Source organism: Pectinophora gossypiella, chromosome 7 (genome assembly GCF_024362695.1).
Source record: "Pectinophora gossypiella chromosome 7, ilPecGoss1.1, whole genome shotgun sequence".
NCBI classification, from domain to species: domain Eukaryota; kingdom Metazoa; phylum Arthropoda; class Insecta; order Lepidoptera; family Gelechiidae; genus Pectinophora; species Pectinophora gossypiella.
The window spans coordinates 13,845,078-13,870,656 of record NC_065410.1 but is presented as its reverse complement, the minus strand read 5'-3'; the positions used below and the strand labels follow the sequence as shown (position 1 = coordinate 13,870,656).

At 36.5% G+C, this 25,579-nt stretch overlaps 1 protein-coding gene across 5 annotated transcripts in view; it reads left to right on the top strand.

Annotated features, from left to right (window-relative positions):
- LOC126368411 (CUGBP Elav-like family member 1) overlaps positions 1-25,579 on the top strand; it is a 506,900-nt gene that overhangs the window by 113,194 nt on the left and 368,127 nt on the right. The window contains exon 4 of one of the 5 annotated variants that reach the window (XM_050012388.1): positions 450-488. The exons of the other annotated variants lie outside the window; for them this stretch is intronic. Coding sequence (XP_049868345.1) covers positions 450-488 — 39 coding nt within the window. The remainder of the gene's footprint in view (positions 1-449; positions 489-25,579) is intronic. 5 annotated transcript variants of the gene reach the window in all.

Below are 25,579 nucleotides of genomic sequence, written 5' to 3'. Positions count from 1 at the left end.
AACAGACAGAGGGATTGCGTCCTTTAACATGATGGACTAATGTTATGGGCGATAGGCTGGTCCCTTATCACCATAAGGTTCATCATATCAATCTTAGGACTTCGTATCAACAGTGGCTGCAAGTTGTCTTTGATTACTTGTGGCTCTGCCCACCCCATTTGGGATTACGGGCGTGAGTTTATGTATGTATGTATGTACAAATTTGATACATTTTAGTCTACGATTAGACGCCAATAGCCGGGACCAACGGCTTAACGTGCCCTCCGAAACTCGGAATCATCTTACTTTTTCGGTCAACCAGGTGATTCAAGTCTGCAAGTAAGAGAAACAAAGGACAGGGAACAGGGAATCAAAACCCGGACTTCCAGATCGTGAGCCTGACGCTCTGACCACTAGACCAAGGCTGATTTATAGAGCAGAGTAAAATCTTGTTAATTTCTTTGTTGCAGGTACCATCATCCTCATCAGCCTGTGTTCGTCCAGTTCTGGTATAGTAAAACAAATTTAATTTTACGTATTTATTTGGATTACATACCTACATACATTGTTATATTAATATGCTAAAGAAATTAGGCATAGCTCGAATAGTAAGCCGATAACTTGCAGCCATTTTTGTTTAGTATTGGCGTCCTAAGATAAATTGTCTGTATAACAATATTAGTGACATCGTAATGAAAACTTTGAGGGATGATTCAGGTCATGACGATGTGATCTAGGGTGGATCACGCTAACCTAAAAAATACCTATTCACTCTAGTCTTGACGAATCCCAGATTATAACATTTGAACGTCGAAATTTCGTACACACATTGTGGTCCGTTGACACACATCAAGGACCACTCCTGTCTGAGGACCGGTTGCAATAAAAACAATAACCACACTGCGCTCATAATGAGAGCATACGTAATGGTAGAAGGCACTGAAAATGTCCCGAGCCAAAATGGTGACTTGGTGCCCACTAGACTGGGGTACTGTTAGTCATTATACATTAAAATAAGGATAATTATAATCACTCCTAGATTACAAAAACATAAAGTACCTATTATTAAAACTACACTCTTATCTGAGTTAATCATACAAGTGCTGTTTCCAAGTGCTGGAGACCAGGTGTCCCAAAGCACAGATCCTTCCTAGTAAGGGGTTCCTATCCATAGTCATGAGCATCATCCTTTGAAAAGAAACTTTATTTCATTTTATATGTTATTTATTTTATGATATTTTTAAGCGAGTCCAAATAATAATAATAAAACACTTTAGTGCACACAAATTTACAAGACATTTACAGGATAAACTTATTCTAAGGTGGGCAAAGGCTTTTCGCTAAGAGCGATCTCTTCTAGACAGCCTTCAGCAGAGGATATAGCACACTTGTACAGCTGCAGTGTAGCGCGCAAAAAGCAAAATAAAATAAGAAAAAAAATGTATAATATCTTTTTCTTATATCGTGTGGGTTGTGAGGTGGATTACCAACCCCATCAACCTTGGTGTCAGGGTTATTATTGAGCCGCTATAGGCACCTGACATAGCATTATTGTATATTGTAATATAAGTACATATGTACCTGACACGTGCAAAATCATTCAAATACGAAAGCAACGCAACCCATCCCTCGAGCGTCCAGTCTTGAATAATTTACGGAGGGTACCGTCGGTAATTTGAACAAATTATAACGGGTGACGGCAAATTAACCGTTTAACGCGACCGGACGAAAAAAAATTCCCCTTTAGAGCGTTTTTTTAATCCTATATGCGCTGATTAATTGGGTTTTAAGAAGAGAGTGAGATGTGGCGAAGTTTGAGGGATAATTTTTCCCATTTTTCCCTAAAATGTAGCAAGGAGAATACAACGACAAGAGATGATGAGAGAAAACTACAATAAGCCACTTCAAAAATATCTAATGAGACGTACACAAACATACATAAACTCACGCCTATTTCCCACTGGGGTAAGCCAAGAGTATGGAATTACATTTGCCTCGAACTTCACACACTTTCCGTGCTTCCTCTACATTCATCAATCGTTTCATACACGCCGGTTCAGACTCGTACTAAACCTTTCTTAAAGACATCCCCAATTGTCTTTATTGTTATATGCGACAATTCGATAATCACGTACTTATTATAATTTTAGATATTTCGATATAAAAACTCACGTTCCCGAGAAAGTTTTTTTGTGACCTAAACTGTATTGGGATGGTTTTCCTTCCGCAGGTTGGAAGGTTAGACAGACAGTCGCTTCTGTAAGAAACCGGACCAATCAAATCTTCAGGACTAGGTAAACGGACCCTGTGAAAATCGGGATAATGATGATGATGATTTAAAAAAGCCATTGATAGCATTATCAATAGCAGAATTTTTGAATCTTCTAATCTTTCCAATTGCCTGCTGATTATTTACTTTTTTATCGAAGTAAACGGGCCATGGTGCAGCTAGCCCTTTTATTTTATTTTTGAAATTTAATATCATACACAGCTGAAAATATTTTTGAAATTTTTAATTTAAAGCATAACTCTGATGGAATGAAAAAGTAAAATACTTTTGACGAACCTAGCGGAATAACTGAATGTTTTAATAGAGATCCGTTAAGTAATTAAAAATATGCGGTACGTATGTACCTAAATGTGATTTCGCAATTTTGGTAGTGGTTTAGCTATATTAAACAAATTGGTACGCGCTTTATGAAATAACTGATATAAATTTGTGTGCTACTGAATGTATAGAAAGTATTAAATAGTGTATGTGACCACATCAAAACAGTTCCAGATTTTTTAATACCACTTCAATAGCACAGCCGCCTAACACGTAAGTACGAGCCAAACAAATACAAATACAAAAGAAAGAAAAAGCATTTATTTCCATATTTGTAAATTTACATTTACAAATATAAATTTACTTAAAAAAACAATATTTAAAAAGATGTCAATCACCTTAACAACAATGTGAAGGGCGTCCAAAATAAAAAAAAGGATCTCCTTCAGCATAATGCTGTGACAAGTGCTTAGCATCAGGCCGCGGCGCTGGTGTTACGGGAGACCTATCGTGAGCCACGGACATACCTTTTTTTGACACGACTTATTGTAGATTTGACACAGATGGCTTCTTCTACAAAAATATGGCTTAAGTAGTATTTAGACAAAATACACAGTCATATAACACATTCCCCGACACCGACCCCGCCGGCGTGGTCGACGATTTCCCTCAATCAGTGCTTATCGCTATCGACCCACTAGGATCGATTAATTCTTTCAAATATCTTTCCTCTCAGACGACGCCCTGAGCCGAGGTTTATGCCCAACTGGGCACCCTCAGGCCTGCTGTCTTAAACTTTGTACCGGTTGAGAGCCTTCAGCGCTCCCCATGTGTCCGGCCAAGTAGTTAATGCCATCTGCGGCAAATCTACAATAAGTAAAAAAAAACACAATTACACAATTCAAAAACATACAGTCAATAACATAATTAAATTCTTTTTTTATATTTTATGCTGAATCCAGAAGACCTTTTTCATGTTCTCACTTCAACGACCAGGTACTTGTGATTGGGTCAAACATATTTTTTTTTCGCTTCCAATCCAACACAAAACCACGTTGAAAACAAAGACGCACTAGAAAATGCGTTAGATATCCCTTGACGAGACCATGATTCTGTCAGGAGCATCCGAAAAGAAGATAGATGTACGCGTTATCAAAGTTTCACCAAACAAAAATATGAAGTCATTGCCAACACGCGCCAATACTCACTGTGTACGAGTACCGAGTGTCAGCCCGTAATCGATGGCGAAGCATCAATCATTTTTGTCGATGCACACAGCTTTTGACAATGGCAATACAGGGACAGTGATGCTGTCCCCGGGAATATTCCCACTTTGGCAACATTCTCCCAGTAAAAAGACGCAAAACTGGTATGGTAGCTTTCGTACAAGTATCCATTTCGAAAAAAGTCTGGTAAGCTACCCATTTAAATAAAAATAAAATTACAAACGCTTTATTACCTAGACTTTAGGCAGATAGGATTAGAGAACAAGAAAGAATATACATAATATAAACAGCCTATTTATATCCTACTGCTAGGCACAGGCCTCTCCTCAATCAGCCAGAGGTGAAATGGAGCATACTCTACCACGCTTTACCGCTGTGGGTTGGTTTTTTACGGTTAATAACGAGACCAATGGCAGAACAATTGAAAAAAAAATACTACTGTCTATAATCGGCAAGCTTTCACTCTATTATTTCCAACGAATAAAATGATATTAATTCCTTTTTTTTATATTGCATAATAAAATTTACAAGAATAAAATGACAAGTGACTATTAAAAAAATATTCATTATTTGTTCTTTTGCTACATACATACATACATAAACTCACGCCCGTAATCCCTAATGGGGTGGGCAGAGCCACAAGTAATCAAAGACAACTTGCAGCCACTGTTGATACGAAGTCCAAAGATGGATATGATGAACCTTATGGTGATAATGGATCAGCCTATCGCCCATAACATTAGTCCATCATGTTAGAGGACACAATCCCTCTGCTAAAGTAAAAAAAATACATTATCTCCCAAACTGTAAACTTAATAGCAAATTAATAATAAATAAGCGTTAGTGTACCCCCTCCGGTTGATTGAGGGGAGGCCTGTGCCCAGCAGTGGGACGTATATAGGCAGTTTATGTAAGCGTTAGTGTAAAAAATTAGCTATTTAATTCAATCTTTGATGTTTCACATAGTTTATTTGTTACAAAGTTATGCCGATATTTCAGTTTTTTATTTTTCCTGAAAAGTTGACTTTTTGCACTTATACTTTTATTCTCCGGGGACGGCGATATAAAGAAGAAAGAAAGAAAAAAAATATTTACATATTGGACGCCACATTTACAAACATAAATTTAAGATAAGATTTATTATTTGCCGTAAATGCAGTTTACTTAAAAAAACAATAAGACAAACAAGAGACCAATGGCAGAACAATTGAAAAAAAAATAAGCAGCCAGTGTCCTTACCTATTAAAGAGTATTTACAATAGGAATACTCACTTCACGTCACTTTGGGAACATGCCCGCGAGCGACACAACACTGTACAGGGATGTACGCAACTACTGTTATGGATTTTCCGTCTGCGCCCGCCGCGGTGATCAAGTTACAATGTTTTAATTTGAAAATCGTGCGCGGATTGCCCATAAATAAGTCTTAAAATTTGTTAAAAATAAAAATAGGTATGATAAAAAAATTGCAACGCAAAAGAGAGCCACTTCGTCAAATAAAGACACAGCTAAGCCGTTGGTCCCAGTTACTACTTACTTGTGTAAGTACATGCTTAGTGGTTACATGAGCTATGGCCCTTGTCAGTTCAATAATAACCCTGACACCAGATTTGTTGTGATTGATCGTCTATCTCGCAGAAAAAGAAGTTGCTTTAAGGCGACGAAAAGTGAAGCCACGCAAGAACCTTTTAAATCCACATCAAAAAATCACATTCTCGTATGAATTTCTTCAATAAAACTTGGATTTATTTCAAATCGGGTTTTAATTAAGACTAGTGTCATTCCAGGTATTTCAAGTTATTACCTGAACTACACTACACTAGTTTTGCAGCATATGGCACTAACTACTTGGCCGGATAAATATAAGGTTGGCTACTGCGAGTTTACCGACGCGAATGTATTTTTTCAAAACCACGTAAGCGGTTTTGACTATAAGGTGACGATTTAAAAAGTGAGCAAGTACTTGTAAATAGTGCAATACTTGTGACCTCTCTCGTGCGATGTGTCACCGTCCACACACAATACGGCGGCGGGACACGGTGATTGATGACGCGCGATCGATCGCGAGAGACGCTCTCGACACGATCCTGTCACCAGTCACAGCCGGCTGTGAGCTGAATTATCCAGTTTGAACCGGTTACAGTACGAACTACTTTAACAAACTAACTACCATGACAAAAAAGCCGGCGTGGTCGACGATTTCCCTCATTCAGCGCCTATCGCTATCGACCCACTAGGGTCGATGAATTCTTTCAAATATTCTTCCTCTCAGACGCGACGCCCTGAGCCGAGGTTCGCGCCCCACTAGGCACCCTCAGGCCTGTTGTCTTCAATTTACTACCGGGTGAGAACCCTCAGCGCTCCCCATTTGTCCGGCCAAGTAGTTAATGCCATCTGCGACAAATCTACAATAAGTCACTTCAAAAAGAAAAGTAAGCTAACGTGCACTACCGGTATTCATTTCGAGCCACTTTTTACCCCTATAGCTCAGTACCTATAGCTTCTCTCTCTCTATTTAAGAGCTGCGCTCTTGTCGGTGGAGTAATCGCCATTCCTCTCTTCTTCCCGCCATCACATTCACCTATAGCTTACTACGTTACATTTTCAAATACCTTTGATATTGACATCATGAAAGAACTATTTGGTTCATAAGTGTGCGCTAGATGGCGCTTGTCTGTGACATAACATAACATAACAAATACTTTATTGCACAAACAGGGAAAAACAAAATACAAAATATAAGAGAAATAAAATGAATACAATAGGCGGCGGGTGACATTCTGCACTGAAATAAAATTTTACTTAAGTACATATTATAATATACTAACATCAAAGCAATATGTCCAACTTCAGGTGCCAAGCTATAATAATAAAATCATAAGAATAAGAATAAACAAGTTAGAGTTTAGTTTAGTTATATCCTGAAATGTGCCTCGATGAATAATAAACTTTGCCACTGACTGACTGACTGATCTATAGATAACTTAAAACTTTAGGCCATTTTTAGTTATCCATCAGGCATGATTGATTTTGTATGCCAAATTCTCTGTACGCAGAGTGTGTTTTAATATCGCGTTTCATATCAAAAAAAAAACCTGCTTTTTATATCGTGTGGGTTGTGAGGTGGAGTACCAACCCCACCCCCTGCCATGGCTCATGTAACGACTACTAACTTACATCAGTAAATAGTAACCGGGACCAACGGCTTAACGTGTCTTCCGAAGCACGGATCATCTTACTTTCGGACAATCAGGTGATCAGCATGAAATGTCCTAACCAAACTAGGGATCACAAAGCGGTTTTTATGATATGTCCGTACCGGGATTTGAACCCAGGACCTCCGGATCGTAAGCCCAACGCTCAAACCACTGGACCACATAGGCCTGCAAGAAGAAAACCTTCTAAGTTCATATTTTACATTAGTTATTGTCATTTTGGAAAGGTATTTTTAGGTAATTCACTAAACCGTGATCCCATAGATGCGAAATTTTTATCCCAAGTTGTGTTTAGAAATACTCGTAATAGCCGAATATTTTCAGTTCCCTAATTGAAATATTGAGGTTAAACATTAATAGTTATCCAAAATGGAGGCTTCGGAAAGGGATTGAATTGTAACATCCAGTTTAATGAGAGCCCTCTTCTAAATCGGGTTTCATTCCATCCGCACGATTGCAATAACCCCTGCGTGTTAACCAAAGGACTTAATTAAACTGGCCATGTTACAGTTGATACTAGGGATGTGGCAAGACGATTATTTAGTCTCCTGTAAAAGTGTCTACAAAATGTTTCACCACTTACTAACAACAAAATTACCACTAACAAAGATTTATCTTTGTTAAGCAACTGTTTAATTAACTTTAAGTATTGATTTTGATGGTTAAAACAAAGTGATACTTACATCACTCAATTAATTTACTTTTAAGAAGTTAGCCAGCCGACAAAGGTATTTCATTATTTTTTTGTTACAACTATCAAGTAGTCAATTACAAATCTCCATGTATTAGATTTTAATACTGAACAAAACGAATAGTTTAGTACAATTACAATAGCCTCAATTGCGCAGTATCAATTAGATCTGTCAAAATACGTAAGCTAGTGTTGTGACGTTCATTGGCATTAGTCAATATTAGGTCGAACGCTTTGTTTTTATCTAAAAATACTAAAATCAGTTATATGAGCTCTGTATTGTGACTTTAAGCCGCAAAATGAACGACGTATTCATCTCGACTAAACATACGATTCGATTAAGAACATCACTAGTTGACACGCGACGGTGAATGGCGGCGCGTTGCCTAGCAACGAGACGCTTTGAAGTTTACCACGTATGTACGGGCGAAGCTTTGGTTGGTAGGTTTGGTGATGTTTAATACATTTTAAACAGTAGACCTTAGTATGTCGTGCTTGGTTATGGATTTGCGATTAGGTGAAGGTAAGGTGACGGGAAAGGAGAGAGAAATATGTAGGTAAACGTACATAAGAGAGATGATTACACGCCTACCCTCTTATATATCTCATATTTATTTTTCATGAATATTCCATTTTAGAATAAGCTTTATGTACAGGTGTTTGTGACATTGTAACGAAAACATTGAAGGATGATTCAGACCATGGTTCTGAGATGATATCAAGTGGAATTTTCCTTCGCAAAAGTGTGGAACTGAAAATAATTTAAAAAAGCACTAAAATCTTCATAGATTTTCCGACAGGAAATTTCACTTGATATCAACTCAGGATCATGGTCTGAATCATCCCCCTCAGTATTTGTTACGGTGTCGCTTATATCCTGTATTATACGTCAATAGCAAAGAAAAACTTCAATTCTTCATTTATCACTTCATTTTCAAAAAAGGTTTTAGACCACATCCTTACAAATTGGGCGATACTGCTTTTTGACATTTAGCAGAATTGGTGCATTATTTAATCAGCTCAGCGCATGAGCTCATCAGTAGCTCGATGAGAAGCTTTTAAATAGCAACCGTTCGGAAGTAAGCCCTTTATGGTCGTTTAATATTGTTGTCTCTCTCTCTATTTAAGAGCTGCGCTCTTGTCGGTAGAGTAATCGCCATTCCTCTCTTCTTCCCGCCAAAACCTTCACCTCCCGATACGACACGACCTGCACCAATAATAATAAATAATAATAATAAATAAATAAAAAATAATAAAAAAAATAATCATAATAATATAGTAATATTGTTGTATAAGTACTAAATTAACAATTTAAGATCTTACGTGTCTAATCGACAGTAAATAGTACTAAATAATCCGATTGAATAAAAATACTTTGATTTTTCTTAGGCTTAGTTTTTGTAATTAGGAATGCAAACAAAAAATGTCAAATAGCAATATTGCTTTCTTAGATGAATTGCTTTGATTCGGCCATTTTAACCCCCCAGAACAGAGGAGGCCTATACCCAGCAGTGGGTGGACACAGCCTGAGTAGATAGAAAAGAAAATGATATTAAGATAAAACCGACCGGCAGAAGAAAACATTAATCTTTTTAGTCGTTACCTGATGTTGTTTGAAATCAACAAACTCTCCAATATTATAAATGTTTGGTTCAAAATCTTGACAATGTGTTCTCTGTTTTTTTTTGTCTTTCTAATAAATTTGAAGGTAAAGGTCTAGATCAAGATAGTGAAGTGGAAGCGAATAAATATCATAATATGTATTCAGATGCTTTATCTTTTCCGACAGAGGTATTTGGTCGGTTAAAAGGCGCATTAGTTTATTACGACTGTCTTTTTTTGACGTGACTTATGATATTAAAAAAAAAATAAAAAAATAAATATTAAAATAAATAAATATTTTTGATGCATATGGTATTCACTCTCCATTCTTGTCTATCATAGACACGACGAATGGATGGAGAATGCTACACCGACAAGAGCGTGGCTCTTAAATTAGTGATGATGGTATTCACTATTTAGACAAAAGAGGAACGCTGTGAGCCTGTGGTCTCACTCAGTACAAAATTGTATTTGTAATTAGTGATACGTATAAGCAACACAATCGAAGCGCGTCGAAAAACAAACAGATACTAGAATCGTAAAAGACAGGAAGGCTTAATAACTTTTACAAATAATGGGAGTGCCACAGGGCAGGGTATGCATTATTCATTGACGCGTGAGTGTCAGACGGTTCAGATTTGTAGCAGCTGTCGGAGTGTAGGGCGAGCGATGTACGTTGAAACGGACTTGTGTTGAGCTCTGCTGAGTGTGTGGTTATTAGTGGGACTAATTCGAGTGGTTGTTGACTGTGTTAGTCGTTTCTGTGTTGGACTGGGAGCCATTAAAAGACATGCGCCTTCACGGGCTTGTTTTCCCGCGAAATCGCAACAAGTACATAACAGCCTCCGTGGTCTAGTGGTTAGAGCGTTAGGCTCACGACCTGGAGGTCCGGGTTCGATTCCCGATGGGGTCATGGTCGAAATCACTTTGTGAGACTGTCCTTTGTTTGGTAAGGACTTTTCAGGCTTGAATCACCTGATTGTCCGAAAAAGTAAGATGATTCCGTGCTTCGGAGGGCACGTTAAGCCGTAGGTCCCGGCTATTAGCCGTAAAAACACCTCCACCAACCCGCAGTGGAGCAGCGTGGTGGAGTATGCTCCATACCCCCCTCCGGTTGATTGAGGGGAGGCCTGTGCCCAGCAGTGGGACGTATGTAGGCAGTTTATGATACTTAACATGCATTGTATTTTTCTAACGTATTACGATATAAAATCATCATCAGACTGCCTATCTGACCTTCCAACCCGAAGAGAAAACCTGTGCGGGTTTTCAAAACAAATTAGGTGACATTATCCGAATCTTCTCCATTCGGCATTTCCTTACGATATTTTTCTTCTCCAATGAGAAGGTCATAATATATTATTATCCAAACATGAGTTCAAAAACGAATTCGAAAATAATGAGTAGGTCCATGCGGGGATTTGGACCCTCGACCGTAGTGACCGAAATGTTCTTCCGACTGTGGGCTACGGCTCTAATAGTGACAAAAATCACATTTTTCAAAAACGCGCTAACTTGTATTTCAGTATAAACCGACGTTATGCATAATTTCAAAATATCCATCCTACAACTTTGTATCAAAAGGTGTTTGTGTCATATAGAGAATTACCATTAAACATTATAATAAGTACCTATTATTGGCGTCCAACCTACGCAGTTTCATACACTATTTCGGAACAGATTTCATACGCGAGGTAAAATACAAAATAACGTTAGCTCAGCGTCGTTAATCAATTAACCGAGAGAAATTTAATAAATACCCGATACGGTACATGTACCGTAATAAAATTAGGCTATTATTACACGGACCAAGTTAATGAGGTAAATGGGAAGTCGATATTGGTGTTCGGCGCGGAAATGATTTTAAAATATACTCGTTTCTTATACACGTATATTATCTCTAGCGTTATCCCGTTTTACACAGGGTACACTCACCTAACCTGAATATTTGACTTTGATTTTTTATAGAAGCTACTGCCTGTCTGACCTTCCAAATCAAATCAAATCAAATATACTTTCTTGCACAGAACTAAAATTTCAACAATCAGACATAACACATGAAAACAGTACAATTTGGGCGGCCTTTTTGCTCTAGAGCAACCAACCTGAAGGGAAAACCAAACCGATATAGATTGTGTATCGCATACCTCCGAAATGTATTTCTCGGGAATGTGGCGGGCTTTACGATGTTTTCCTAAATTTCTTATTATTTTTTTTTACCTTTGATGGGTTTGCTCTTGGCCCCAGACTTGCCTGAAGGCATTGACGAGGCCTAAGATGGAGCGAGCTCGCCAGAAGGTGCCTGTTCACTCTGGCTTTGAAAGCACCCGGGTTATATGCATTCGGAAATACAGAAGACGGCAGATAATTTTTGATCCAAACATGGTTTAGGCCCGTGCTGGGATTCAAACGTGCGAACTCACAGTGAATGTCGAGCGTTCTCAACTTACCATGTACCACGGCTGTGTGTTTGTTACACATACATACATAGCATCATCATCACCAGCCCATTAACGTCCCCACTGCAGGGGCACGGGCCTTCCCTGTGGATGGATAGGGAGATCGGGCCTTAAACCGCCACGCGGGCCCAGTGCGGATTGGTGGTTATTAACGACTGCTAATGCAGTCGGGACCAACGGCTTAACGTGCCTTCCGAAGCACGGAGGAGCTCGAGATGAAAACTTTTTTTTTGCGGTCACCCATGACCGGCCTTTGCGAAAGTTGCTTAACTTTAACAATCGCAGACCGAGCGCATTTACCGCTGCGCCACCGAGCTCCTCCATACATAGCATAGAGGGCCATAAAAGGGTAAGCAGCAGAGTCACTACTAACCAGAAGACAACTTAAAGCTACTCTCAATCAGAAGTCATCACATAAATCATTATGATCAACATGAACAACATTTTCATGCATTAGGCACCTACCGATATCTGCGATAGGTACCTAACACTATCTTTAAGTAACCATCAACTCAATTAGTTGAGCGTGTGGGCTTACGATTCGGATGTCCCTAGTTCGAATCCCCGGTGCAAGCTTACCAATCACAAACTTCACTTTCTAATCTCTAGTTTGATTCGGATATTACAGTTTGATCACCTGATTGTCCGAAAGTAAGATGATACGTACTTCGGAAGGCACGTTAAGCCGTTGATCCCGGTTACTATTTACTGATGTAAGTAAGTAGGTAGTCGTTGACATGAGCCATGTCAGGGGCCTTATAGTAACCATGACACCAGGGTTGTTGAGGTTGGTCATCTACTTCAAAACCCACACGTTAGAAGAGAAGATTGGTTACTTACATTTAATTCAAAATAAACAAGTGATTTCCTTATACTAACAAGGAAAGTTTGTTTGTACTTTTGCATCAAAATAAACTCTTTGATATGTTTACGACTCATAAAACACATTCATAATTCCATAAAGGGTTTAATTAATATTCATTCGCGATAAAAGGATGCATCCAAACGCTGTCAATTGATATTTCGTAAGATCAGTACGAGATTTGTTTAGCTCTGTGTGGGGTGGCGAAACAAAGAAAAGCCTGTAACAGGGGGAGGGGGCGCAAGTTCGAAATAGGGTTGCCAGAGGTAACTAGTTTCTACGCAGTTTGGTAAATCCATAATTTTGTGGAGTGATTTTTTATTGACGAGGTTTTAAAATTATTAAATGTGCGTTTTAAAATTGTAAAATCTCAGACAAGAAATGGAAGAATATTTAAATGATGTATCAATTCATATTTAAGATTATTAACGCCAATTTTGATTATTGAATCTATAGATATCTTTCAAAATAATTGAAAATATCATCCATATTCTTTTAATATTAAAATTCGTGTTACTTTCCTACATAGCAATACATAGTAGCATAAAAGATGTCTAAATTATCCATCCAATTAAAGTCTCACAAAACAATATCATCACTTTCATTCTCTGTGACTCGTCTAATGTACCTTCGCATCACACTGCTCTGTAAAAAAATATTTCATTTCCGATCACGGTTACTGGGTTAAATTGGTGGTTTACCTATGGCAACACCGCTTGGGCGGGCGGCAGTAGAGCCGGTGCTTTCGGCGTTGGCGGACCTCTCCCGCCCGCCTTGCCTCGCGTCCTTATATCCGCGTGCTCGCGTAGTGTATTGTGTTTATCAATACCTTTTTTGTTTTATGTTTCGAATCAATAAAATCTATACAGTGAAACAAAACACACGGTTGCAAGCGATATTTTAACGTTGCAGCATACAGAATGTTGTAAACGCAGCCTGTGCTCAAATTGTGAATGGTAAGTGGTTTTATTACGTGAATTAATGGTTGAAACCTTTGTTTAAATATTAATGATGTTTAAATTAATGGATTTGGATAGATGGTTTTTGGTTTGCGGTTCGCGTTTGTTGGTTCTGTAAACATCTGTTTTGATTGTTTTTTTTTTTTGAGAGAAAATATGAACGTTATCGTTTTAAGAAATGTTCACATTTAATATGGCAAAGGAAAGGTCTGAACAAGGTTTCCTCTTGAAGTTGTTGAAAAGGATTTATCGTACACGAAAAGCGACGGTTTCATAGGGAAATCTAACTTGTTTTTACCCTTTCATCCGCCTTTCATTTAGCAAATATCGTCTTGAAATCTAAGTAGCATTTAGTTTTGTAATAAATAAGTTAAGTTTGAAACAGATGTTCCGCTTTCCGTCGCTGTGATAATGACAAAGGTCAATAAAACCCTTGGGTAAAATTTGTGTGCCTGTTTCAAACCTTCCTTGATAACAAATTCAGTTACTGGGAAAAAATCAATGATTAAAAAGAAAAAAATATTTTTTTCTGACAAATTTTATGCATTGTTTTAAGTTTACGCGGTTATCATCACAATTAAATCACATAATAACGGGTTCTTTCCGCGTTATTATGTGTTTTAATTATTTAGAAATTTTGTCCTTGGTTCCACAATATTATGTATAATATAACTCGTGACACGATTTCAATGTAAGCTAGCAAAAGCTAAAAATAAATTGAAAACAGGAATAAAATAATAAAAAAAAGATTTATGTTTTCCTGAAACATGTTAATCATGTTGACGGAAGTTATTCACATGTTAATTTTAATATGAGTCGCAGTGAAAATATTTTTATTGACATTGGTACATTATGTATGGGTTATTAAAACATAATATACTCTTTTAATGTTCGATACAAAATTACTAACTTCTGTTGCTATGATCCTAGCACTTGTAACGTACAGTCATGATGAGCAATATAATGTACCCATTTTAGGACTCTGTCGCATTCACATATTTGACATTTAGTGAGACTTACAGTTCAATTTGTCAAAAAAGTTAATGTGACATAGTACCAAAGTGTATACATATTAATGCTCGTGACCGTACATGTAAACAGGTACAGTCAATAATCCTTCACATTGATGAACTATGATAGAATCAAACATCTGTACGATTACATAAACACATAAACACCCTATACAAGTCCCACTGCTGGGCACAGGCCTCCCCTCAATCAACTGGAGGAGCACGGAGCACTCTCCACCACGTTACTCCACTGCGGGTTGCCGAAGGTGTTTTACGGCTAATAGCCGAGACCAACGGCTTAACTTGCCCTTCAAAACGGGATCATCTTACTTTTTTCAAGCCTGCAATATCCTTACCAAACAAAGAACGTAAAGTAATTTTGACAATGTCCTCATCGGGAATCAAACTCGGACCTCCAGATCGCGAATCCAACGCTCTAACCACTACACCAAAGTATGAAATGCTAATCTAGAAATAGAAGCTAGTCTTGAACGATAAAAAAACAACTTCTTCTTTTTCATTTTCACTTTCTACGTATTTGAATTAGGAATCACGTAGCCATGAGTTCCACGTTTGACAAAGTTTCATGATGATGACGTCATTTATTTGCCATGTAAATTGTATTGACGTTTTCAAGGGATCTCTTTTGACTAGGTTGTTATCAAGCCTAATTCCATCATGTCATCAGATGACAACATACAGCTACAGTTCCTCCTGGTAATGAACTCCTGAGATGGATACAGTTAACCTATGTGACAGGTCGTATGTTACTAGTACACCATAGTCATAGAATTAGGAAACCAGCGTGTGAGCTAGGTGTGTCTCCCTTCGACTTAAGTCTTCAATTTTTTTATTTATTTTTTGACGTGACTTATTGTAGATTTGCCGCAGATGGCATTAACTACTTTGCCGGACAAATGGGGAGCGCTGAAGGCTCTCACCCGGTACAACGTTTAAGACAACAGGCCTGAGGGTGCCCAGTTGGGCGCGAACCTCGGCTCAGGGCGTCGTCTGAGAGGAAAAATATTTGAAAGAATTAATCGACCCTAGTGGGTCGATAGCGATAAGCGCTGAATGAGGGAAATCGTCGAGTCTTCAATAGTATAGCGTCAGATGTCACACACACAGATGCGCGTGTACGATAACGTCAATGTGTAGTGCCTGTTTAAAACGAGGTTGTTTGTACGAAGTGTCCGGGGTGTGCCATAGTGACGTCACCACGCTAGCGACACCATCAAATTGTATTATGCAGTTGTATAAATGGTACTTCCAAACCAATGATTTACGATTTTGTTTCTGAATCCGTACTTGGATTTTAAACGGTTATCACGTGCTCGATGGTAAAGGAAAACATTATAGAGGTACCCACATTTAACAACAACCCCTATGTACCTACCGTCACCATTTCCCTCTCATTTTTACACATTTATGAAATAATTTGTTATTGTATTACACCATATTGTATGAGATACTTTGTAAAGTGGACAAGAATCATATTTCCGTGCATTCTGGCTCGCCTTCACTCGACATGACAGTCGTATTTGTCACCCATATTGCTGTAGCTTTCCTTGCATAACTCAAATTTAACATAAGCTTAGCTCCGCGAGAGCGTTTTAACGTTGTCTGGCTAACTGACAATTTATTATCGCAATGTCTAGTGGCTTCTATGCTGGACTGGGGTGAATAGAAAACGTAGATCGTCCATCCCATCTTTCCGGGCGTGTCATAATACAGATGGTTGGTATTGTGTCCTTTCTAGCATGATGGACTTTAATAGTGATGGACTTAAATACTTTAATAGTCGTTACATGAGCGATGTCAGGGGCCTTTCGCGGCTCAATAGTAACCATGACACCAGGGTTGATGAGGTTGGTACTCCACCTCACAACACACACGATAGAAGTAGTTTGTTGTTGTTTTTTGACGTGAGTAATTATAGATTTGCCTCGGAAATTATCACCGTACGCGTCTTTATACATCTTACCAATTAAGATCAGTAGTAAAACTTGTAAGAGGCATTTGGCAGCTTAATATAACTCTGTCGAAAGGTTTGTTGAGGACCCTACCTCAACCTACAGAAGAAGAAAAAAACTTTGTCAATATAAGTCTCAATAGTTCAGGAAATGAATACCTTTATTTACTTTCAATATGTAACAATAATAAGAACAGCAAACGTAAACAATATCAAATATACGGATACAGTACAACTGAATAGTCTTTCCTAGATAATATAGAAAATAAAGTAAGCAAAATAATAGGAATTTTCTGTTTCGGGATAAATATAATTCTAAAACGGTTGCTATAGTATTTTCACAGTTGAATTGTATCGTTCCGTTCCCGCAGTGCTATAACGATGTCTTGTTATAAATTCTAGCAATATTGTCTTATAATGGCTGCGGCGGAAAGTACAGTGTATCTACAGCGGTTGTTCTTCCTTTCTGTGTTGTTTGAAGGTTATTGGGATGGTTTGGTTCTGACTAGCCCTAATATAAATATTTCCATCTTATATAACGACAACTCAAATTGTACATGCAGGTGATGTTTATGGTTCAGAAAGAGATGTCAGAACTTTTGTTTATTTTTGGACAGTTACGTTACCAGAATTTTAGTAAACAAAATCCGATAGAAAAATCTTATAGATTGTAGTTTTTAGCGTTCTAGCTAAAGTTACTCGACAAAAAACAATCTGAGGAGTACTTGATTATGATCCAGAAAGAAAGTACGACGAATCGTAATGGATATTATTTTATCACAGATGTGTTCGATATTATTGTTCCGTTTACGATGTCTTGTTATAAATTCAAGCAATATTGTCTAGTAGTAGCTGCGATGGAGCGTACAGTGCTGTAGTACTACATGGCCTTGCTGGGAAAGTATTAGAAATCGTATGAGTATTATTTTCAGTTACTGGTGTTATCTATTGTTGTTATATATTGTTCTCAGATGCTTTCGTAAATATTCAATTGCCATAAGATGTAACCATTACAATTGAAACCAATATGGATAGATAACAAAGTAAATAAAACTTATTAGATGTGAGCTTCGCGAGAAACAGATAAATATGAATTTGACGGCTAATAAGGATAAATATGGAATTAAATACTGCAATTTGGTTTATTACAGTTAAGGGAAAATGAGTACGCATGAGCATTTTAGTTATTAAAAATCAGCTGGTAAACAGCGGAAATTTTGATAACTAGAAATTGCTAGAAACATATTATGAGGATTCGCTTCGATAAAAGTAAAAAAATGCTAAGTAAAATCCAAACCAACTACTTCTGTACAGTCGTAAAAGTAAAAAAAAACATAAAAAATATGGTGTGTAACAACAAATAATCTGGGCGACAATTTAGTAACATTACACTGTAAATGCATCTGATAAATGAGTCATTAAGGTAAATAAGCGACCTTGGGAAACTAACGACAAATAAATTACACACAGCTTTCGTGTTACATATACTTACATCGCCACACTTGCTATAATACAAATGTTACATTTATTTCTCATTAGGATCGGTGCTTTTGTTGCATCGAATGTAAAGAGTTAAAAGAAACTGAGTTCTTTGAATAACAATTTTCTAGTAATGTTAATTCCAACAACTGCTTCATCATTACTATAAGCTGATGGTTCAAAATAAATTTTATATGATTATTGTTGCTCTATTTAATTATCTATAGTTGAAGCAGTAACATACGATACTTAGGTTTTCATTTCGCGTTTAATAACATTGCTCTAATAATTTTAAAAATAACGGTTTTTATTGTTTATTTCTGTAGTAACATTGATGCTATTAAGAAGTTTGAGATTAAAAATATTCAATGGACTCTGAAGTTTTTGATCATCTCAAGTTCATTGTCTCTTATTAAAAGTTTCATAACAAAAAACAAATTTGAAAACATTTCACCCACAATACAGACCATAACAAACGATCTATCTCTTGGACCTTTCAGAATATTACGAACCCTTAAAACTCAAGCCTTTCCATTAACAAAAGCGTGACATCCCAAAACACGTACACTCTAATAAAACGCATGACTGCCTTCATTAGGATGTCGGCTTGGCGTTTTTTGTTCTACCCTCATTAATTGTCTTTTAACGAGAGACGTTGCCCCTTGGGAGTTGAGGGCTACACGCAACACTTAGGAATATTGTGTCGTGATATAATTTGCCTGAGTAATGGACTCTGGGGATGGGTTGACCTATTGGGAAGCTCAGGCATTTGCAATTTCTGATGTCCTGGCATTTGTTTCATATCGTGCAGCCCTAGTATCAGCCAGCATTCAGTTTAATCTTGAAATATATGTATTTTTTGCATATCTCTAAGAAAACTATAACTTTAAGAATTTTTATTCATTCAAACAATTAAAAACAAAACAAACACATCTTACACACATCAATCATCACATCAATCTTCATCTTAAACTATAACTATGGTAAAAATTGTACCCAGGGAGAAAGCCGGGTCGAAGCACTAATAGTGGTAGTGGTGTAATAGCGAGAAGACTCATCGCTGCGGCGAAGTAGAAAAACATAGACCCTATACTTAAAGGTTGCCTGGAAGAGATTGGTACTTAGCAATAAGGCCGCCTATTGTACTAATTCTATTTCTCTTTTGATTTGTATTTTGTTTTTTCCTGTTTGTGCAATAAAGTATTTGTTATGTTATGTTATAGACCTACTAATAATAACTCATAGAAACATTTTGTAGAACAAGGATAAAATTGAAAACCAATTAGTTAGATTAGCTTAACAAAATTTAGATTTGAGTGATGAGGATAAAAAAAGAATGTAATTAATAAAACCCTCGTCAGATTGAAAGATAGAAAAAAAACTTATTAAATAAGAAAATTGACACTAATTGGAATTAAGAAGCAATTTGTTTTTGGGATGATAAAATTAATTTTAATGGAATTACCGATTATCTACTTCTGGTAAGGATATTCCAAGAATATTTTCAGTACAGTTTGCATGCTATTAATTAGTTTACTTGCTTTGTATAAGGAAATAAACAAATCTGCTAAAATCATTTCAAGTCTTGATAAATCGCTTAAAGACAACATCAAAGAGGTTGATCCGAAGCAAAAGGAATACTGGGGGGAGGTCTAATTAGAACAGAATACCTTAATTACGCTTCTTTGTTTTTATTGAATTTCTGTTAATCAAATATTTGGGAACATTTAGTATTATATTGAAATGAATGAGCGTAAGATGTTTGTCGTTGTTATAATTTTGATTTGCACTTCGTTAAGCTTGTTTTGTTATTCAATTGAATTCTGAAAGAGTTTATGGTTTTCGGTAGATATAAATAAACCATTATGTATAATCTCATAAACTGATACTTTTGTTGGTTAAGCAAATTTTTTTACATACTTTTACGTGTTCACGTTAGCTCCAACAAGTAATGGGTGATGGAAAGACTGCTTATCTGTTATGATACGGTTAATTATTTTCATGTGGAGACTTATTTGTTTCCGTCTCCACGTCATAAGGGATCACAAGCGTGATCTTCATAAATTTAGATTCTATAATCAATTTGTAAATTCATTTCATTTCATTTTACATTAACATAACATAACATAACAAATACTTTATTGCACAAACAGGAAAAAACAAAATACAAAACAAAAGAGAAATATAATTAGTACCTTATTGCTTATTAGTAAAGACAACAGATTTATCTAGACTGTTGGTGCTTCAGAACTTTAAGCTGTTAATAAACTGAAAGAAAACGTGAGAAATGCGAACTATTTCATCAAAGAGCTAATGAAACTTAAGTAGGTATAAGTAAATTTTTCAACATTCTCAAAGTTTACGTTCTAAAAAGCTGTAAATTGAATTAATGGTGCTTTAAAGTTCATACTTCAAATTCTCCACTAACTAGAACGCCGAAGTTTTCATTTAAAGTTTTCAGTCATAATGGCTTGAAGCCAACTAATAAAGCAAAAGTAAGGGACGTAAATGAAAAATCATTTCTACTATGAGAAAGAATTGGTTGGATTTCGATAGTGAATTTTGGTCTATGAGAGTCATGGTGACGGTTAAAAGACGTTTGTCCTCAAGGTGGATTGAAGTATGTGATCGTGGTTTGGATTGTTATATATCGCAGTTATTTTAATTTAGCTGTCCTTATTTCTTTGAAAATCGTTAATAATACCATTCAGTCCAAATATCATTGCTGCGTACTTTATTTTTTCCAACTCTATCCTTACATTATGTAACGTAACATAATTAGCCTATATACGCGTCTAGCTGGGCACAAGCCTCCTCTATTCTCTAGACGGACATCGTAGATACCTAGCATCGACACAAACCATGGTTTAACGATGCTACTTAGCATAATCACTGTGTGTACTAAATTTTTGAAATAAATAAAAAAAAATTTCAACGAATTTATCATTGTATATATTTATTTTTAATTAAACTTAAATTACATTTCTATGCGTACATATAAATCCTGGTTACAAAGTCAGAGCTAGAGAAGTACTTTGGAACCTTTTTGTGAACTTGATTGGTGACAATGACAACAACAGATTCTCTGAAATGGAGTACGAAGGTTACAAAATCATATAATATTCAATTACACAGAGATCGTATTTGTTGCGAATATTATAACTTTGGCTAATTCAGTAACATCATTTCCCTTTACTTATACTCTACAGCTAAATATAATAAAGTACAGCAAAAAACTAAGTATCATAAATCATGGATTTATAATTACAGCAAAGCTTAAATAAACTCTTCACTCATATTTATTCGCCACGACGTAATTCCTCGACCAAACGCCATCAATTTTAATAATGGAGACCGAGGGCTATCGGAATTTTAAATTAAATTTCTGTGCAAATAGATTAAATATTTTTGCATGCACAAAAATTATATTGTATTTTTTTTATTTTAACTGTAACGTGTTTGAACTGTTGTGTTTATGCAACTAGTAATGTAGATGTTATATTTTCGAAAAGCAATTATAACAGAAGTACTAAACTGCTATAGATGAGATAAATACTTTATAGAATTTGACAATGAAATTTCAGAATTTAATCAGCCGATGATTAAATAAAAAAGTCGTCATGGTAGCTGAGGTTAGTCATCCACCCCAAAGTCCACACAATAGAAGAAGAATAAAATAACTTTAATTAATTTCTTTTTCATCATGAGGCAGCCCTGTCAAAGGCGGTGGTGCGGTGAACCGCTCCGGCGACACTTGTATATTACAAAATAATAACACATTACACCCTTTCATTGGACCGGCGTGGTTAGGTCCACATTTGTACATTAATTTGTTTGAGCTGTTGTTGCTATAGTTTGTTGTTTTTATTAAAATGATACTCTTTGAAAAGTTACTCTTATTATAGACAGCCTTTAGTTGAGATAGTAACTATACACATTTACTTTTGTGGATTTCATATTTTATCTGATCGTTTCGGAACTTGGTCTCCATTAAACCGTAATAAACATCAGCACCTTTTGCTATCGACGGGGGCAAGGCCTTCTCCCAGAGACGTATTAAGTATTATGTGTGCTATTTTTTCCGTCTTTTTTGACATGCATGATTTCTATCAAAACATTATATTGTAAATAGTAAATTAGAGGATTGTTTGCAAAATTATTTTTATTTCTTACATATTAAAAAAAAATACTACGAGTAATTCCATCGCTGCCCTAAGCGACCATAACAGATGATTTCATGCGGATTCCTACAGAACCACATAAGAAATTAGGTTATATCACCCCATTTCCAACATTTAGGCTAATAGAGCTCCGCCACAGCGAGATAGCCTTAAGCCACGCACACAACACATTCCATTTTCACATATACCTTCTACCTACTATGAATTATTGAGGAGACAATTATTTTAATACCATCATGAGAACTGCCAAGGTGGTGTGGAATGTTCTATGTCCTGGAGCTATTCAGCTATATAATCTTCCTTTTGTTTCGAAACTTTGGTACTCGTACTTACCATGTAAAATTCAAATAATTTTCTTCTGGCGATAAAATTAGACGTGTTTCAGATGTACATACACATACATACATAAACTCACGCCCGTAATCCCTAATGGGGTGGGGTGGGGTGTTTCAGATGTAAATTGTGTAATTCCGTATGGCCACAAAAAAAAACAATAGTCAGCATTTACTAGACAGCAATTTGGTGTCAAATGAATAGTATTGTCAAAAAAATCGGATGAAAATGCAACTGTCGGGGCGTCGGTCGAAATTGTAGAAGAGTTGCACTAAAATATAGAACAAATACGTTCAAACCCTCCAAGTAACCAACCAAGCTGTATTTTATTATAAATTATACACTCTCCATCCCGCACCGATGCGAGCATTGAGCGAGTTTAATTTTTATGCTCGCTCACTCGCACGGTGTAAGGCGGCACATGCTAAAACAATATTTTTGTATAGTGTCCAGCGTGTGAGTGGGAGCCGTGGTAGCCCAGTTGATAGAACGTCTGACTCTCAATTTGAGGTCGCAGATTCGAATTCCAACACAGGCCTAAACCAATGATTTCGAATTTGTTTTCGAATTCGTGTTTGGATCATAAATAGTTATCACGTGCTCAGAGGTAAAGGAAAACATCGTGAGGAAACCCACATACCCGAGAAATGTATTTTGGAGGTATGTGATCTAACCTATATTGGGTTGGTTTTCCCTTTGCTGGTTGGAAGGTTGGACAGGTAGTCGCTTCTGTAAAAACCGGACCTGTCAAATCTTCAGGTTAGGAAAATGGCTCCTGTGAAAAACGGGATGACGGAGATAATGAGTTGTCCAGCGTATGGTATTGTAGAACCTTATAACCGGATTCTGTTATAAATCCACTACAACACCTGCCAATCCATTTTTAATGTATTTAATACAAAGGTCATCACTGTAGGATATTAAGCACGCTAGGATCACTGGTCAATTGAATCACAAGTGTGGCCAGATGAATAATTAAATAACAAGCATGCAGTCTTTAGGTTGCCAACTGATCTTGTTTGAGGTTATATTTTGTGCAATCATGTTGTGACATATTTTCAAATATTTAGAAGTATATGAAGCTTTTAAACGTGTCGTTGCCTGTTTCTGGCTCACCTTCATCAACTGCAGTGGATAAATATATTATTATTAACTCATCTACGTCTAGTTTCTTGTTCTTCTCTACACAAATAGACAATCCATTTCTTATATACTCAAGCCGTTCTAATATCCTTACTTCATGACTTTTTGAAATTCACGAAGGACCGAGTTGGTATATTGGAATCCTAAGGTTGATAGGAACGTATAAACTCAATAGTAATGAAAAATATGTCCAGCATACTAAAAGAGTAAAATTTATTTCCTGAGCTTTTAGCGAGACTAGTACAGTCTATTACAGTCAGTCACCTTCACAAAAATTCTTTACAATCTCATCATAATTGAATGTTGAACTACAACCCGCTTTGCCATACAAATGGGAACTAAATTACTAACGACACGACAACACCAGGTATTACTGTTGCCACAACTCATAAAGAAACAGTTTCATATTTACTCTTAAGCAGAGCAAAACAAGCTAGGCAAATTTCCCAAGGGCTATCGCAGCATGAATTTATTGATTCTATTGGAACCGCAGCGATTCAGGATTAATTTTTTTTTTCTTCTTTTAAGAGTTTGCTTATTTACTTGAGTCTGCAGTGTTGTCTGAAAAAAGAAAGGATATAGTGTTTATGAGTTGCTGTTTTTCAAGGTTGGTTTTTGTGATTTAATGCTTAAAATTGTTATTGACAATCAATTCTATTTTCAGATCATATAATTTCCATTGCTTGGTGACTTCATAATGTTTGGATTCCCAAACAATAATTATACTTATTCATTTTCAAAGATCCGGATCAAATGTATTCCCAAAATCCGTGGATTAATCCGTGAATTTTATCGACTTTACAACATACAAAAAATATTTCTGGGAATCCGTTCAGAAATATACAGACAAATGAAAATAATAATAAAGGAAACAGGATAAAACAATAATATCTACATGAGAGACATACAGTAGTCAGCTCTCATATACTCGAACAAATAAATGCAACGAAAGCAAATAAGTAAAATGTATTACCAATCAGTTCAGACAATGTTTAAAGTCTAGTTCCCCTAGTGGCTGAATGAGTCTGGACTCATGTACCAGATGGGGGAAGCCAAATTAAAAAAGTTGAAACGCCGTGGAGCGTGCAAATAAAAAAAAACTATTATGAATGCGTGTAGAACTTTATGGGAGAGACCGATTGTAGATTTATGGCGAAAATTTGTGAGGTTAGCTGAGGGTTTGTTGTGTCTTGCTTGTAAATTGGATTCGTATTTCAGTATTCGGTTTATTTTTTGTGCTGGTATAGATTTCTTTGTTGTGCTATGCAATATTCCAGTTTTAATAATTTTACTTTGGTTTTTGTAGTTTCATAGGTGAATGATTAGCGTAAAGTTATAGCGTACAATTATAAGTAGGCACAACTATAAATAACAATGTAGGCACTCGTATGTCGCAATGTAACGTTGTCAATAGACATAAGATCTTATATAATCATCATCTCCCTCCCAAGTGGTATCCCGTTTCTACAAGATTTGTCAGGGACATTTTTTTACAAAAGCTGACTGTCTGTCTGACTCTCCGACATGGAAAGCGAAAAGCAGCCCAATACTGGCTGCTCACATACCTTTGAACCGCAAAACTACGCCGACGTCAAACTAAATTTTCACTTCAAAACAACAGTGATATGCAACCATAATCAAAGAAACATCTAAAACTCTAATCTATTAGTGTACTCGGGCTTGCAGCCAAGTCTGTAGTCCAACACGTCAACAGATAAAATATAATATAAAACCATTTACACTATAGCATCAACGCGTAAAATAAAATACCCACCTTTTTGTAGATTTAAACAGAATTGGTAAACAACAGCTTCGATTAACTGGCCTGCAGTACCGTACATATGTTTCAGTCACATTATTACTGTAATAGACACCGCATTTCAGATTTAATTCGTCTGCCGGCAATTAAACGGGATAAAC